The 18,486-nt window shown below is 41.7% G+C and overlaps 1 protein-coding gene across 4 annotated transcripts in view; it reads left to right on the top strand.

Annotated features, from left to right (window-relative positions):
- Positions 1–18,486, top strand: part of PPP3CB (protein phosphatase 3 catalytic subunit beta) — a 112,864-nt gene that overhangs the window by 21,042 nt on the left and 73,336 nt on the right. For all 4 annotated transcript variants that reach the window (XR_003370095.2, XR_002909150.1, XM_024218764.1 and 1 more), the window contains exons 2-5: positions 1,167–1,367; positions 3,416–3,540; positions 8,930–9,041; positions 17,269–17,414. Coding sequence is in view for 2 of the 4 variants with exons in the window: in XM_024218764.1 (XP_024074532.1) it covers positions 1,167–1,367; positions 3,416–3,540; positions 8,930–9,041; positions 17,269–17,414 (584 nt within the window). In the remaining 2 variants the exon portion in view is untranslated. The remainder of the gene's footprint in view (positions 1–1,166; positions 1,368–3,415; positions 3,541–8,929; positions 9,042–17,268; positions 17,415–18,486) is intronic.

Below are 18,486 nucleotides of genomic sequence, written 5' to 3'. Positions count from 1 at the left end.
TTATCTCTGAAGCAGACGACTTCTCAAAAATTGTAGACAAGTGTAATTTTGTTCTTTATTATAGTTTCAACCAATTTGCCCGGTACTTAAGTTAGGCTTACTGGCCTGTAATTGCTGGCATCACCTCTGGATCCTTTTTTAAAAAAATTGGTGTCACATAAGGTACTCTCCAGTCATCTGGTACAGAAGCTGATTTAAACTATAGGTTACATCCCACAGTTAGTAGTTCTGTAATTTTACATTTGAGTTCCTTCAGAACTCTTGTATGACTACTGTGTGATCCTGGTGACTTATTACTGATTAGTTTATCAATTTGTTCCACAACCTCCTCTGACACCTCAATCTAGTACAGTTCCTCAGATTTGTCACCTAAAAAGAATGGCTCAGGTTTGGGACTCTCCCTCACATCCTCAGCCTTGAAGACCAATGCAAAGAATTCATTTAATTTTTCTGCAATGGCCTTATCGTCCTTGAGTGCTCCTTTAGCATCTTGATCGGTCAGTGGCCCCACTGGTTGTGAAGCAGGCTTCCTGCTTCTGATGTACTTAAAAAATTTTTTGCTATTACTTTTTGAATCTTTGGCTAGCTGTTCTTCAAATTCTTTTTTGCCCTTCCTAATGTGTGCTCCTTACATCCTTGTGTGGGGATGGTCAGGTGTCAGGATCCTGCTCCTAAATTAGTCCTCCATCTCTTTGACGTTCTGTCATGTTGAGAAGCTTCAGCCTCACCAGTCATGCTTGTCTGTTTTTGTGGGCCCCTGTGTAGAGAGACCATTGCTCCATGGGGGTGGGTCAGTAATTGACATAATCTAAATTGATGTCCTCACATTGCTGTCTGATGGTTTAGGGATAGTCCTTCAGTGAAGTGTCAAAAAGCTTTCTCAGGCACTGCTGCTGTCTGGGCATGTCCAGACTTGTGCAGTTACAGTGTCCGGTATTTCCATAGATAGTACATAACTGAATTAATAATTTGATGCAGACATATCCCACTGTGTCACGGTGATATCTTCAAAATGTGTAAATTTAAAAAACACATTTGGTAAATGTTATCCCACTTTGCATGGCAGCTAATCAGTATAGTTCAATTCTGCTCTGTTTACATCCAGTGTATTTTTAAAGAAACTAATTGTTACTAATATTGATATTCCTCACCTCTTTACATTTTAGCTGTCCCTTTTCCACCAACACATCACTTGACATCTGAAGAAGTGTTTGATATAGATGGAAAACCTAGGGTTGACATTTTGAAGAACCACTTAGTAAAAGAAGGTCGGGTAGATGAAGAAATTGCACTTAGAATCATCAATGAGGGTGCTGCAATTCTACGAAGAGAGAAAACTATGATAGAAGTTGAAGCCCCAATTACAGGTAATACTTTTAGTTTATTTCTTTGATGCTTAAAGTAAAAATTTCACATCATTTTCATTAGAAGGCCTTTTCTTGGGGGGAAAATAAATGTAAAGATATCTTTATCATAACAATCATATTGAACTTTCCCTCAGAACTGCTTTTGTATAACTCTCCTTGAGTACTCGACATAATGTTGCATCAAAAAATGATGTGGAAGAAAGGAAGGAATAAAACATGTTTGGGAAAAGCAGTAGGACTGTTAATACAATGTCAACAGGCAAAGCAGTTTTTGTAATCATTGTAACAATAATAAATGTTACTAAAAGATGTAATAATCCAGAAGAGAAAAATGAGCTTCAAAGAGAAGATTGGAATTGCAGTCTAAAATTTGTGGGATGGTGCTAGAGCATCCATTTGCTGAAACAAATATTTTGAACAGGAGTTGTGAATGAGGAATATTCATGATTGTTTTGCCCTAAGAATCCAAGTTTTCATGTGAAATGTGATGATCTCTTGGTAGTCTTAACTCAAACAAGTTAAGACCAACCTGATAAAATTGTTGTGTATTATTTAGTACAATAGATAGGACCTGATCCAGTTGGAAAGTTGAAATGGCTTTTGGTTTTGAAAAGATACTGTAATGTTTTCAGGTTCTGACCAGTCACAGACCACATTTGACTTGCATAAAGATGCTACTTTAATCTTTTTAACTTTTTTTATTTTTAAAGACACAAATAACCAGATAGAAAATATTGTAAATAAATATATAGCTGCCATTCAGAGTGAATACAAATTGATTATTTATGGGATTTTTTTCCAGATATTTTAAACGTTTAAATTTAAATACATTTTTCTTTTAAAAATAAACCTATTCATAATTTCAAATTCAATTTAACCTATGTTTAGGTCTAAATTTATCTATTAAAATCATTACAGTTGAATTTAAAAAATAATTTAGTAGTACATGTTTGCTGCCAAAGTCTTCAAGAAAGTCAAACCACTGAACTGGTGGAAGTCATTGACTAAATACTTGAAACCACAGTTTGTTAAATTGTTAAACCAGCTTTTGATAGCAGTCACCTCTTCTGCAGGTGTAGAGAGAATACTGTCTTCATTTCAATTTATTCAACTGGTTCACTTCAATGAATAGCTCATTCAGAGTTGAGAAACCAATTGGGAATTGAAAAAAGCAGGAGAGCTTGTCTTCCTCTCCCAAGCTATCAATAAAAATGAAGTAGGAGGAGATGAGTTCTGAAATCTTGACAAACTTGCTGACCAGAAATAATCAGTTCAATTCACTAATTGCTGGTAAAACTTCCTTTGTTTAAAAAATCAGTTAGTTTTACATGTAAAATATGTTGTGATAAACTTTTTTGAACTATAAAAATAATTGTGCATATTTAATTAAATTCTAATTTCCATCCCAATGCAGTTTGACATATGTAAAAAATTAATCCTCTAGTAAATAAAGAAATGTCATTCACAGTTTTTTTAAATAACTGAAAATTAAGAATTTGAATAAATGTATGTTAAACTATATAAATGCGTAAATAAATGTGTCTAGATCATAGAATCATAGAATATCAGGGTTGGAAGGGACCTCAGGAGGTCATCTAGTCCAACCTGCTGCTCAAAGCAGGACCAATTCCCAACTAAAGCATCCCAGCCAGGGCTTTGTCAAGCCTGACCTTAAAAACCTCTAAGGAAGGAGATTCCACCACCTCCCTAGGTAACCCATTTCAGTGCTTCACCATCCTCCTAGTGAAAAAGTTTTTCCTAATATCCAACCTAAACCTCCCCAACTGCAACTTGAGACTATTACTCCTTGTTCTGTCATCAGGTACCACTGAGAACAGTCTAGATATAGCGTGTCCTACTTGTTAGCAAAAAAATACCAAATTTAGTGTAAAGGCTATATTTAGTTGTAAATCAACATGTTTTATTGTTTACCAGCCAAGAAGAATGAACCTTTCTTTAGGAAAATATGTTGTGTCTCTGAAGTTAGTTTATAAATGTCATTTTTTCCATAAATAAGAGACAGTATTTAAACAGTATTTTTGTTTCAGTGTGTGGTGATATTCATGGCCAGTTCTTCGATCTAATGAAGCTGTTTGAAGTTGGAGGATCACCAGCTAATACAAGATACCTCTTCCTTGGTGACTATGTAGACAGAGGTTATTTTAGTATAGAGGTAACTGCATACATTAATTTGTTCTGTCCTAAACCTTACTGTAAGAAAACATTTTTTATCTTCTTGTAAAATACACAGTTCTTCTGACCTCTGGATGTGAATTCTTCCTTGCTATGCTTCATACCATCCCAAAGACCTGTTGACCAAGAGATATTGACTAGTGCCTCAGCCTGCCCTTTTGGAACCACCAGCCCTACTGATTTCCCCGCCTTCCCATAGCCATCTTTGCAGAGGATGGACTATAGGGCATCTGTAGCATTCACAATGTATGCTGCTCTATTAACATATAGCCAGGGGCACTAAGTATGTTGTATGTATCCTGTTGATTCTGAAATTCTCTCAAGTTTCATTGGTCCAGGAGTTTGGAACCGTTGGAGAATTGGTCCAGAAAGAGTTGGATGGTAGATTAAATTTAGAGTTTAACTTGACAGTGTCTTTAAAATTTAAAGTTAATGTAAAAAAAAAAAGTTTGACACAAATTAAGTTGTAAATATATTTGTTTGCATCGCTTTTTAAGTAGTCCTATGCTAGGGCATGATGCATGCTATTTTGTAGTGTTTTAAAATTGTAATGTTTCAGGAGCAGTATGCATATGTGTACCATTCAGGTGTGTGCACAGAGCTGTTTTGCGTTGTTAGGTGTGATAAGCAAAAGATAATGCAGTGATGCCTCAGAAATCAACATATAAAGAAAAGTTAAAATGAAAGACACTCCCCACAGCATTCCTTGAATCTTCATGACCTGTTTTGGTTGATTACAGAAATGCTTCTGCTTATAGTGTAAACACTGTTCTTGACAGAGGTGAAGGCTGTATTTGCATCCTTGCAGAACATCTGGAAACAATGTATCTTAAAATATTGGACCTTATTCAAGCTTTACAACCACAAGAGCAATGAAATGCTTTGGAGATGGGACTATATTCAGTATTTAATAAAAGCAGACTCATTTTATCCCCGCAGGCAGTGGGGACTTTTTTTCTTTTTAATAATATGCTTTTTAATAATATGCATACTAGCCAGTATAAACTTTAAAAAAACATTCAATAGTTCATAAAAAGACTTGCCTTTTTCCCATAGAATGACTTGCCTGCTTCATTGCTGTACAGAGTGGCTACTAATGGATCAGCACAGTTCATAGTTTGGTATTTGACTGGAGCGGGATTGCTGCAAGAGCATGGGAGGGCTATGTTTTGTGGACCTATGCAAAGGATGGAAAAGTATATTAAAATCACCTCCACCTCTGAAATTCCTGCTGTAGTCTTTGTTTGGTTATCCAACAGCTTATATCCAGTTTGACCTGGGCCTTTTTAAAATTATGTTTTTGATCACTTTTAAATCTCTTAGCTTGTTGTGTCTGTAATATTTGGTAAATAAAATGTTCAGTCCCTGATAGAAAAATGCTTGGTCTTTATTTTAATTTTGTGCTCAGAGACCTATTCTCAAACAGTTCATTCTGAAGCATGTGTATTTCAGTAATTCTTTCCAGAGTTAAAGTAAAACCTTAGTCTAGAGCAGGGATTCATAGTCCTTAGAATCTTAGAAGATTAGGGTTGGAAGAGACCTCAGGAGGTCATCTAGTCCAATCCCCTGCTCAAAGCAGGACCAATACCAACTAAATCATCCCAGCCAAGGCTTTGTCAAGCTGGGCTTTAAAAACCTCTAAGGATGGAGATTACACCACCTGCCGAGGTAACCCATTCCAGTGCTTCACCACGTTCCTATTGAAATAGTGTTTCCTAATATCCAACCTAGACCTCCCCCACTGCAACTTGAGACCATTGCTTCTTGTTCTGTCATCTGCCACCACTGAGAACAGCCAAGCTCCATCCTCTTTGGAATCCCCCCTCAGGTAGTTGAAGGCTGCTATCAAATCCCCTCTCTCTCTTCTCTTTTGCAGACTAAACAAGCCAAGTTCCCTCAGCCTCTCCTCATAGGTCATGTGCCCCAGCCCCCTCATAATTTTTGTTGCCCTCCGCTGGACTCTCTCCAGTTGTCCACATGCCTTCTGTAGTGGGGGGCCCAAAACTGGACGCAGTACTCCAGGTGTGGCCTCATCAGTATATAGAATTATAGAATATCAGGGTTGGAAGGGACCTCAGAAGGTCATCTAGTCCAACCCCCTGCTCAAAGCAGGACCAATCCCCAGACAGATTTTTGCTCCAGATCCCTAAATGGCCCCCTCAAGAGTTGAACTCACAACCCTGGGTTTAGCAGGCCAGTGCTCAAACCACTAAGCTATCCCTCCCCCCCCCCAACCCTATCAGTGTCAAATAGAGGGGAATAATCACTTCCCTCAATCTGCTGGCAATTGTTCCTACTAATACAGCCCAATATGCCGTTGGCGTTCTTGGCAACAAGGGCACACTGCTGACTCATATCCAACTTCTCGTCCACTGTAATCCCCAGGTCCTTTTCTGCAGAACTGCTGCTTAGCCAGTCAGTCCCCAGCCTGTACCAGTGCATGGGATTCTTCCTTCCTAAGTGCAAGACTCTGCACTTGTCCTTGTTGAACCTCATCAGATCTCTTTTGGCCCAATCCTCCAATTTGTCTAGGTCACTCTGGACCCTATCCCTACCCTCCAGCATATCTACCTCTCCCCCCAGCTTAGTGTCCTCTGCGAATTTGCTGAGGGTGCAATTAATCCCATCATCCAGATCATTAATAAAGATCTTGAACAAAACCGGCCCCAGGACTAACCCTTGGGGCACTCTGCTTGACACCGACTGCCAACTAGAGATCGAGCCGTTGATCACTACCCGTGGAGCCCGACAATCTAGCCAGCTTTCTATCCATCTAGCCTATTTCAGTGCTGCAATAACACTAAGACAGGAACCATTTTATACAGTATAGACAGATGCCCTAACTTTTAATATCGAAGGGCGAGTCCTGTGGAAATTAATGGTTCCAGCATGAAGGTAGTCCAAGCTATTGGATCAAGATGAAGTTGACCTGTAAATTGTCTGTACTGCACTTCCATATTAAAAATAAGGTGCCATTAAGAGTTTTGTGGGTCACACTGGGCCACCCCTCACTTATTTTAAAACAAATGTCAGTGCAGCAAAGGTACTGCTACAACAATTGTGTGTTATTGAAAGGGATTTTTTTGGTTTTATACATACTGTCTGCTGTAAAGGCAAATGTATTTTTACTACTGCATGAATTGACATTAAAGTGCAAATTTCCAATGGCTTGTTTAAATAACTCCTAAATGCATATGAATGACTAAAGAATCAAAAGGAAGCTACCATTTTGCCAGTCTCTTCTCTTACCAATATTTGTTTGCTCATTTAATGTACAAATTTACTTAGTGAATAATATTTACTTTTTAAATTTGTAAAAGTCTTTAGCCTTTATCCTTATCTGTTGATTAGTACTTCCTTTGTTACAAACTGTCAGCAGACTGGACTGCAGGCTGGGAAGCATTAATAAAGTGTTAATATTCTTTGAAATACAGTAGAACAACTTATAGCTATGGAAATATTGAAAGACTGGCAGGTAGTTTTTAAAAAATGTGAAGAATTTGTTTAATATACATCTTTTTGTTAAGGATTGTTTTGCTGTCAGATATTTGAATTAATCTTTGGGGTCTTTCTTTATGTTAAAAAGTATTTTGGGATATCTTTCGCAGTAAATGTACCTTTTAAAAAAATTTGAAGTATCCTTTTTTGTGTGAATACACGCTTGCTATTCCCCCCAAAAACAGTTTTGTTTTTTTTAAATAAGAGAATAGAGCGAATGATAGATTTAGACTTGTTAGTCTTTAAAAGAAAAAAATCAAATAAAAATAACCTCTGAATCAGGTTGGTGTAGTTTGAAATTTATTTTTTCCTCTATGCTCAATCTAAAAAGTGCATTAGAATAATAAACAAACTGTAAGCCCCAGATTGTCAGTGTTCTTGTCTCAGGTAGTAATGGATCTTAAATTAAGGGAGTTTTCCCCCCAGATAGTCTTCTGAAAATAGGGGGAGTACCGTATATACTCATTCATAAGCCGAATATTTTTGGTAAAAAAAGTGACGCATCAAAGAGTGGGGGTCGGCTTATAAAAGGGTATACACCAAAATTTGATGATTTTAAACTCTCTGGCAGGGGTCGGCAATCTATGACACACGAGCTGATTTACTGTGGCACGCTGCTGCCAGCCTGGTGTCCCCGCCGCCGGCCTCACACAGCCCGCTGCCGGCCTGGATGGACGGAACCCCAGACCGGCAGCAGGCTGAGCCGTTCAGCGCGCTGCCAGCCTGGGGTCCCAGCCGCCGGTCCGCTCAGCCTGCTGCCAGTCGGGTTTCATCCGCCATCCCCTGTAAATGTAAAATGTATTACTGGCACGCGAAACCTTAAATTACTGCGAATAAATGAAGACTTGGCACACCACTTCTGAAAGGCTGCCGACCCCTGCTCTATGGAATCATTGAATTGAATATCTAATACACTGTCGTTTTGTTTACCTGGAGCATCTGCAGGCATGGAGCCCCTCTTCCCGCAGCTCCCATTGGCTGGGAACGGCGAACTGCGGCCACAGGGAGCTGAGGGGCTCCATGCCTGCAGACGCTCCAAGTAAACAAAACGTCCCAACCCGCCAGCGGCTTACCCTGACGGGCCGGGAGCCAAAGTTTTCCACCCCCTGAAATATAGGGTCGGCTTATGAAAGGGTCATACAGTTTTTGCTGTTTTTACCTATCCATTTTGGGGGGTCGGCTTATAAACAAACGGGCTAATGAATGAGTATATACGGTATGTTTCGTCCTGTAATTGCAGTAGTGGTAAAATAAAGCTCATTACTGTGATTTCACCGTATACCAAGTCTGATCATTGAATAAGAATTAATTCCAACTTTGCTAAATCACTAATGTTTATTAACAAATTGTTTTTAAAAATAAAAAGGGAAAAATAATCTCTAGGTGTTCTAGATATACCTGGTTTAAACAAATTTTTTTGTGTGTCATTGCTTCAGTTTTTACCAAAAAACAGCAACAAAACTCTCTCCGTTACTCTGCCAAATAATCTCTAGAATCTTTACTTTGAGGTCAGATTATATGAACAATAGATGTCTCCACAGATAAACTAAATGTCAGTATCTTTTTATCAGTGAACATCCAATGAAGTACATGTTTTTCCTGAGGCTTGTTTTTAACTGTTTTTTGAGGAAAGTAAAAACTTGCTTGCATAATTCAGATGCTGAATTTGTCATCTGAATCAGGAGAGTAATGTTATGAAATGATCCTCACTGTCAATATTTGAAATAGTACCTTGAGTGGCACATGTTTGAAGCCATTGTTAATGTTCTTTTACTTCATAAGGGGACAGTGTTTCTGTTGTTAGCATCCTTTCTATAAAAATTATTGTAAATTAATTTGTTTTATCATTGGATACCTTTGTTTTTCAACAGTGTGTGCTGTACTTATGGGTCTTGAAGATTCTGTATCCAAATACATTATTTCTTTTGAGAGGCAACCATGAATGTAGACACCTCACAGAATATTTTACCTTTAAGCAAGAATGTAAGTACTGTATAGGAATATAGTATTGGGTTACTACCAAACTAGTATTTTCCATTCTGTGTTACAATTATCTCTTGAGAAAAACATCTAAAAATGCTATTAAGGGACTGCTCCTGCAGACATTCTCCTGCATAGTTGTAATGACTTAAATGGAACTACACCTCTACCTCGATATAACGCTGTCCTCGGGAGCCAAAAAATCTTACCGCATTATAGGTGAAACCGTGTTATATTGAACTTGCTTTGATCCACTGGAGTGCGCAGCCCCGCCTCCCCGGAGCACTGCTTTACCGCGTTATATCCGAATTCGTGTTATATCGGGTCGCGTTATATCGAGGTAGTGGTGTACAAGCAATTATAAGCATGAAGGGAGCAAGTGTGTGCAGAACTGGACTCTGTAAAGGTACATTTTATAGTCTATTTGTCTATTCTATCCATGCAGCTTTTAAAATCTTTTGAGGTTTAATTTTTATGGAAATGTATGTGGAAAATCAGCACAAAAGTCTTTGGCCTTGTCACTAAAAGATCTAAAACTCACCATTTATACCTTATTATTTTATATAATAGGCTATACTGCATGATTTTAAGTTATTTTCACTTTTCTGAATTATTTAACACTTTTAAAAATAGTTATAACCAGGGTGGATTGGATTTAGATCAAATTGATTTAAATCACTAGTCAGGAAGACTCGATTTAATCATGGATTTCTACATAATAGTGCATTCTTGTTGGTTGTTATAACCTTAATACATATTCTTCACAACTCAGAGATAGATGTAGGTTTCATTTTTAGAAGGTACACACTATACATTTTTAAAGTGATTTATTTTGAAAACTTTTCAGATTAGTTTTACAGCTATATCAGAAAATGAATGATTGTTTGGTTATTTCATTTATCAAAGGTAATTGAAGCAGTTCATCTCCCAGTGACTTCATAAATATCTATCTCCAATTCAACAGGTTAATCATTAGTATTTGGAGGATTTTCTTGCCATGCTGTATTAGGAGGAGAACATCACCAGATAGACATTTAAATTGTTTTGTTTAACTAAAACAACAGTGTTATGTATTCTGGATTTTTTTTCTTCAACAACAAACATATAATATTTTAAGAAAACAAGCATATGAATTTTTGAATTTAGTTAAACATTCAAGTTTTTTAAAATTCAGGTTTGTTTTTGTTAAAATTGTTTTTTTAACTAAAATAGTTAAATGAAATATTTAAAAAGAAAACAAAAATTAAATCGTCAGCCACGTCAACATGAGAAACTTAAAATATTGGCTTCTGCAGCTAACTCAGTCGTCTTCACCTTCATTTTCTTGTTTGTTCCTAATCTGGAAAAGAAAAACAAGCTTTCCTGCTTTTTCAGGTCCCAAACGATTTCTCAATTTGGAACTGAAGTCTTTGACTAGGAGGTGCATCAAATGAGCACTGCAACCGTATGTTGTTAGCATGGGACTCTCTTCTAAATAATTTCTTTTCATCTTGCATACATTTGCAGCATTGTCTGTGACCAAACTGCATACTAGACATTTTAATTTTTTTTCACAGTTTGTTCTAGCTTTTACTGCTACTTCTTGTAAGTATTCTGCTGTGTGTTGATTTCCTGATGTATCAGTTGTTTCTGTAAGGAAGACATTCCCTTCTTCTGTTGTCACACAAGCACATACAACAGGATCATTGTGGACATTGCTTCACCCATCAAGACTCAAGTTAACAATTTTACCCTCTAGACCTTTTGCACACTGCTCAATTTCTCTTTCATACACTTTATCCCGCAATTTGCCTGCGACATCTGCTCTGTTGGGTGGACTGTAGCCTGAACAATATTAATGAAGTGTGGGTTCTCAATCATACAAACCGGGCATTTTTTTCATCAATTACCTCTTTTTGTAATCTGCTGGTTCTTTTGAGTGATTGTTCACGTCCATTCCAATTAGGTGTGCGTGCGCTGCGAGCACGGACGTCGGAAACATCTTCCCTTAGCAGCTCCCGTCGAGACGGCAGGGGAGCCCCCTAGAGTGGCGCCCTTATGACAGTGTATATAGTATCCTGCCGGCCTGACCCCTCTTCGGTTCCTTCTTACCGTCCGTGGTGGCGTTGGAACGTTCTCTCTCGCTTGCGAGTGATCCCTTAGTCTTTCAGTCTTCTAGTTAGAGTTGTTCTTAGATAGTTATCAGTTAGTTAAATACCACAGGCCCCGTTGAGTCCGGTACCCAGCGAGTTCAGTGCCGATGAATGTCTGGAGGAGGTCCTGGAACACCCCTCCACGCCCAGCACTTTCGAGGCAGCGAAAGACCTCATTGAGCTGTTGGCACCAAATCCCCTCCTGTGCAGGGAGAAGCCTCCGGCACTGCCAAAGAGGGTGCGGTCCAGAGGGAAGCCGGCAATGGTGCGCCGCTCGAGGTCACCATCTCGGCACCGCTCATGACACCATTCCCATTCGAGCTCGGCGTCCCGCTACTCCCCAGCACCTGTGATCCAATGCGAGATTACGGCACCGGAGGCGAACCTACCAGTGGTACCTGCAGCGACTACACGCTGGACCACGACACCATCGGTCGCCCGGCACTGGAGCGCGCCACCAGCAACCTCACTGGCACCGAGTGAGAGGCACCAGTCCCGGTCTCGAGACTCCCAGTACCTTTCGCAGTCCCAGTCAGCCAGGCACCGCTCCCCGGCCTGCACCTCGTGGCACCATACAGCCGCTCAACATTCAGCACCGCCCTGGTCCTCTCCGTCAGCATCCTCCGGCTCCAAGGCCGACTCCGGTCGGTCCAGCTATAGCAGACATCGAACTGTGGCCAGCAGAGAGTCCCTCTCAGCATGGCAGCCACAGTGGCCTCCTCCGGGTCAGTGGCCCTTCTGGACCCCATGGGCCTACCATCATCTCCAGAGCCTCCAGGCCCGGGCACTCCATGCAACGCCATTCCAAGTCGCTACACAGGCGATCCTTAATAGAAATTACTTCAACTCTTCGACGGCCGTGTCCAAGTTTAAGGATCGCTTGCCTCAGGACTTGTACTCGGAGTTTGCTGCGTTAATTGAGGAAGGAAAGGCAGTGGCTAAGACCTCCCTCGATTCAGCTGACACTGTGGCCAGAACCATTGCCTCGGGGGTAATCATGCGACGCTCAGCGTGGCTCCAGGCATCAGGCCTCCCTCCAGAGGTCCAGAACACCTTCCAAGACCTCCCCTTCGAGGGCTCGGGCCTTTTCTTGGAGCAAACAGACTCCAGGCTGCATGGCCTTAAGGACTCCAGGGCCACCCTGAAGTCGCTAGGGATGCATACGCCAGCAACCCAGAGAAAGCCCTTCAGGCCTCAGCCTCCACAGCAGAGGCAGTATCAACCCTGCCCCAGACAGGAGCCGTATTGAAGGCGGGGCAGAAACAGGCATAGACAGCAGAATAAACCTGCCTAACAAAGGCCAGAATAAACCCCAGCGCGGAAACAAGCAAGGTTTTTGAAGGCGTGCTCAAGGACAGTGTACCAACCCAGTACCCGGATCCATCCCCTCGGCTTTTAAACCGGCTATCCTACTTCTACCGTGCGTGGTCCCGTATAACATCAGATGGCTGGGTCCTACACACGGTACAGGTGGGATACTCCCTCCAGTTCTCCTTCCCTCCCTCCCACCCACTTTCCCCGTCCCTCTTCAGGGGCCCCTCTCATGAGCAACTCCTTATGTAGGAGGTCCGTTTGCTCCTCGAGATAGGGGTGGTGGAGGAGGTTCCACAGGAGCTAAGGGAAAAGGGGTTTTATTCCCGTTACTTCCTAATCCCCAAGGCAAAGGGGTTTCTCTGACCCATTTTAGACCTTCGCGGACTCAACAAATTTATGGTCAAACTCCAATTCCGCATGGTTTCCCTAAACACTGTAATCCCATCACTGGATCTGGAAGATTGGTATGCTGCCCTCTACATGAAGGACACCTATTTCCACATCGCCATCCATCCGGTGCACTGCCGCTTTCTCCGGTTTGTCATAAACCAACATCACTACCAGTTCACTGTTCTCCCATTTGGCCTGTCCACAGCCCCCTGAGTGTTCACGAAATGCATGGCTGTGGTGGTGGCCTTCCTGCGGAAAAGGCAAGTTCAAGTGTACCCGTACCTCCGCTACTGACAGGTCATTCCAAGGACAACGTCCAGTCCCACGTGACAATGGTCATGGACACCTTTCACAGACTGGGACGACTCCTCACTGTACCCAAATCGTCACTCTCACCTACCCAAAGGATAGAGTTCATAGGGGCAGTCCTAGACTCGGTACAGGCAAAAGCGAGCCTTCCAGAGCCCAGGTTCCAAGCCATAGAGCAGATTGTCAAAACAATGCTTCAATATCCCACCACGACAGTCAGGTGTTGCCTGCAGCTAATAGGGCATATGGCAGCATGCATGTATGTGGTCAAACATGCCCAACTGAGACTCAGGCCCATACAAGCGTGGCTCGCACTGTGTTACCACCGGTCCCGAGACCCCCTGGACCTTGTGACGATCCCGAGGCAGGTACAAGAATCCCTGCGTTGGTGGCTGGACTGACCAAGGGTCTGTGCAGGGGTCCCCTTCGCCAAGCCCAACCTTCTCTGACGTTAGTAACAGGCGCATCAGATCTGGTCTGGGGTGCAGACTTAGGGGATCTGCAGACACAAGGCTTGTGGTCGACGGACGAGATACCTCTTCATATCAACCTGAAGGAGCTCAGGGCGGTTCGTCTGGCCTGCCAAACCTTTCACGACACTTTGCAAGGTCACAGCGTGACAGTCCTGACAAAAAACACCACTGCCATGTTCTACGTAAACAAACAGGGTGGAGCCCACTCCTCACCCCTCTGCCGCGAGGCTCTTCTCCTCTGGGACTTCTGTATAGCCCGATCCATTCAGCTGGAAGCATCCTATCTTCCAGGGGTACAAAACGAGCTGGCGGATCGCCTCAGCAGGTCACATCACGTGCACTAGTGATCAGTCAGATCGGACATCATACAGTCAGTCTTCCAAAGGTGGGGTTATCCCCAAGTAGACCTCTTCGTCACCAAGAGCAACACACAGTGCCCTCAGTTCTGCTCATTCCAAAACCACAGTCCGGGCTTGATTGCCGATGTGTTCCTAATACCGTGGGGCAAGGGGCTGAAGTATGCCTTCCCTCCTATCCCGCTGGTCCACCGGGTCCTTCTCAAAATTTGCAGGGACAGGGCGACGGTAATCATGATTGCCCTATCCTGACGGCGGCAGCATTGGTACGCGACGCTCCTAGAGCTGTCCGTAGAGACCCCGATAGCCCTGCCCCTCTACCCGGATCTGATCATGCAGGACCACGGGCGCCTTCTCCACCCGAACCTGCAGTCTCTACATCTCATGGTTTGGAAACTCCGTGGCTAAATTCCAGGGAGAGCCAGTGCTCTCAATCAGTGAGACAGATTCTCCTCGGTAGTAGGAAACCTTCCACTAGGACTACCTACCTGGCAAAGTGGAAAAGGTTTTCCTGCTGGTGTGAACCCAAGCGCCTTCAACTGCTCCAGGTTCCTATCCCGGTTATTTTGGACGTCCTCCTACACCTTAAGCAACAGGGTCTGTCCCTTTCGTCCATCCGAGTGCACCTGGCAGCCATGTCAGCTTTCCATCCAGGGGAGTCTGGGCGCTCGGTGTTTTCAAATCCCATGGTGGGGCGATTCCTCAAAGGGCTGGAGAGGGTGTTCCCGTATTCTCACCCACCAGTCCCAACCTGGAATCTGAACCAGGTCCTCTCCAAACTCATGAGCTCACCGTTTGAGCCCCTGGCCACTTCTTCCCTCCTCTACCTTTCTTGGAAGGTGGTGTTCCTGGTGCCCATTAGATTGGCAAGGAGGGTGTCCGAGCTGAGAGCTCTCACCTCCGAACCCCCTTACACAGTGTTTCATAAGGACAAGGTGCAGCTTATACCGCACCCCAAATTCCTCCCCAAGGTGGTCTCCCAATTCCACATGGGACAGGACATTTGCTTGCCTGTGTTCTTTCCAAAACCCCATATCAGCCCGAGACACCACAGCCTACACATGCTGGATGTCCGAAGAGCCTTAGCGTTCTACATAAAGCGCACAAAACCTTTCCGCAAATCAACCCAATTGTTTGTTGCCATAGCCGATAGAATGAATGGCCTTCCAGTCTCTGTGCAACGCATATCGTCCTGCATCACAGACCGCATTCGCACATGCTACGAGATGGCCAAGGTCCCACCCCAGCGATTACGGCCCATTCAACCAGAGCACAGGCATCTTCGACTGCCTTTCTGGCTCAGGTCCCCATCCAGGAGATCTGCAAGGCAGCCACATGGTCTTCAGTGCACACGTTTACAGCTCACTATGCTGTCAACCAACAGGCCAGAGATGATGCGGCGGTCCGCAGAGCTGTTTTTCAGTCAATCGTTCCATGCCTCCTACCCTCCTCCAATGGTTAGCTTGCAAGTCACCTTATTGGAATGGACGTGAACAATCACTCGAAGAAGAAAAGACGGTTACTTACCTCTCGTAACTGTTGTTCTTCGAGATGTGTTGTTCACGTCCATTACAATACCCACGCCCCTTCCCCTCTGAGTCAATGGCAAGAAAGAACCGAAGGGGGGTTGGGCTGGCAGAGTACTATATACTCTGCCATAAGGGCGCCACTCTGGGGGGCTCCCCTGCCGTCCCGACAGGAGCTGCTAAGGGGTAAAGTTTCCGACGTCCGTGCACGTGGCGCGCACACACCTAATTGTAATGGATGTGAACAACACATCTCGAAGAACAACAGTTACGAGAGGTAAGTAACCGTCTTTTCTTATCACAAACTTATCTATGGCTGTTTCTGGATGATGGAGATTATTTTTTCTTTTCGCTGTGGCTATGTGATGTACGTGATGTGACTGAAACACTATCATTGGCAGATAACTCTGAAACTATGGAAAATGATGGTGATCTTGAAGGTGGATAGTCTTCAGAATCCTGTATGTTGAGGATGGATTCTCCTAAACAAAATAAATCAGTGCAGTTATTTAATTATTACCATACTGCTCATTTAGTATCACTCATTGCATTCACTGACACTCAGTACTACTTTAAAGGTGAAATTGTAAAAGGAAGATCTGCCTATTTCAGCTATTTATTTTTTATCACAACTGCATCTAAAATGATAGTACCATAGAGTAACAACTATATTTTTTGCTCAAACATGAGAATTCAAGAATAGTCCAGAAGGAAGACAGGCAGTCCTTAAGAAAGAAGTATGAAATAAAAAAGTTTACCAACCTGAAGATCCTTCATGTTCAGACATGTTCCTTTCATCATCTTCAACGCAGCTTCCTCCTGAGAAGGAACACTTCTTATGATGTTGTTTCATTCGGGCAACCAGGCCTTGCATTTCTTTATTGCGCTGTTTGCATTTTGCACGCATGCCTGTCTTACCCACAGGTAGAGGAACTTCATTAAAATATTCCCAAACTGGGTCTCTTTTACGGCCTGTGTACACAAATTTGCAGAGGGACAATAGGGTTGAGGTCTGTTATTTCTCATCTCCTATATATTTATTTGTGTTTTAAAAGCATTTTTGTTGTTAACAAGCATGTCATCTCTGGAGGCACAAATCCACAGTTTGAGAACTGCAAAACTAAGCATCTCCGATGATATCTTCTAGACTGAGCACTGAGTCTCATTGGGTAGATAGAAAGATTAACCTAAATAATTTATACAGAAGTCCCTGGAACTCCATAAGATTGGGTCCCTAATCCATGAACTATTGGAACTCATTTACAAAACTTTTCTTAAAACTTACATGACTATTTTGTCTCATACTATAGAATTAGAATTTATAATCCCTATTTCATGAAGAGATATCTTTGAGCTATAATGTATCTTAATTAAAACTATTTTTAGATAGGTTTTTTCCTCAAAAAGCATTTTATCAAAAATATCCAATTTAAATAAAAACAATCCATTTTTTTTTTTAAATCATTGATTTTTATCCACCCTGGTAATAAAACTTTGTCCATATTTTATATTTGAGGATGCGGAGGAAGAGGGAAGTATAAGTTTAAAGTTTTGGAAAGGCATTTTTCTTGAAGCAGCTTTCCTATGTCTTGATTTTTAAGCTTATTAAAATGTGCATTTTTCTATTTTTAGTATTTGCCATATAAAAATGTTTTAAAATTTGAAAGCACCAATAAAGCAGTTTCTTCATGTTGTGTAAGTCTTAATGGTTTGTTTTTTCTTCTCTACAGGTAAAATAAAGTATTCAGAAAGAGTCTATGATGCTTGTATGGAAGCTTTTGATTGCCTCCCTCTTGCTGCACTTTTAAACCAACAGTTTCTTTGTGTTCATGGTGGACTTTCACCAGAAATAAACACACTAGATGACATTAAGAGAGTGAGTATGTTTGTGTATTTCTAAAAAAGTGGGGGTGGAGGATTTGTGAGACTCCTTTCAAATGTCACTCTTTGAAAATGTCAGTATATTAGTTTCTAGTTTTTACTGGCTCTTTGTAAGCACAAAACAGGATCCAGACACTTGGATTGAGGGGCAGGGTTTTTATTAATTTTTTTTGTTGCAAAGAAGATGGAGAGGCTGAAGGAACTGGGCTTATTTAGTCTTCAGAAGAGAAGAGTGAGGGGAGATTTGATAGGAGCCTTCAGCTACCTGAAGCGGGGTTCCAAAGATGATGGAGCTAGGCTGTTCTCTGTGGCAGATGACAGAATAAGAAACAATGGTCTCAAGTTGCACTGGAGATCTAGGTTGTATATTAGGAAAAACTGTTTCACTAGGGGGTGGTAAAGCACTGGAATGGGTTACCTTAGGAGGTGGTGGAATCTCCATCCCTAGAGATTTTTAAGGCCCAGCTTGACAAAGTCCTGTCTGGGATGATTTTGTTGGGGTTGGTCCTGCTTTGAGCAGGGGGTTGGACTAGATGACCTCCTGAGTTCTCTTCCGACCCTAATCTTCTATGATTCTATGAGTAATCATGGATTTTATTATATCAAACACATAGACATAATTGCAGTTAAACAACTTAGTTTCTAGAGTAATATAATTGCACCAAGAAATGTAGAGTTTGCTCTTTAATTTATGCACACGCTTTAAGTTCTTTACTGGAGAAGGGCTAGAATTCTTAGCACTTTGCAGGATTGAGTTCCTAAAAGCTAAGTGTTGCCTTAAAAATCAATCGATGTATTAAAGATCAAGTTTAATTTATCCCTCTAAACTTAAATATGAAAAGTCTTTTAGTTCTTGTTAGCTATTATTTATATCAAAGTAAATAAGTTTGTTGTGTTAGTTTGACAGCTTGATGTAGAATTATATTTTAAATACTTTTAATTTTTTTATAAAGTTATATCATTTGGTATTTGTTTACTGTCATTATCTAACGTATTGCCTCTAACTTTTGGCAAAACTTTTATAATGGGTTTATATATGAAAGAAATATTAGAAATCCACATGACCA

This window comes from Terrapene carolina, unplaced genomic scaffold (assembly GCF_002925995.2).
Source record: "Terrapene carolina triunguis isolate 2854851 unplaced genomic scaffold, T_m_triunguis-2.0 Scaffold310, whole genome shotgun sequence".
Taxonomy (NCBI): Eukaryota; Metazoa; Chordata; order Testudines; family Emydidae; genus Terrapene; species Terrapene triunguis.
The sequence above is the reverse complement of the archived record's forward strand: the minus strand, read 5'-3'. Positions and strand labels throughout refer to the sequence as shown.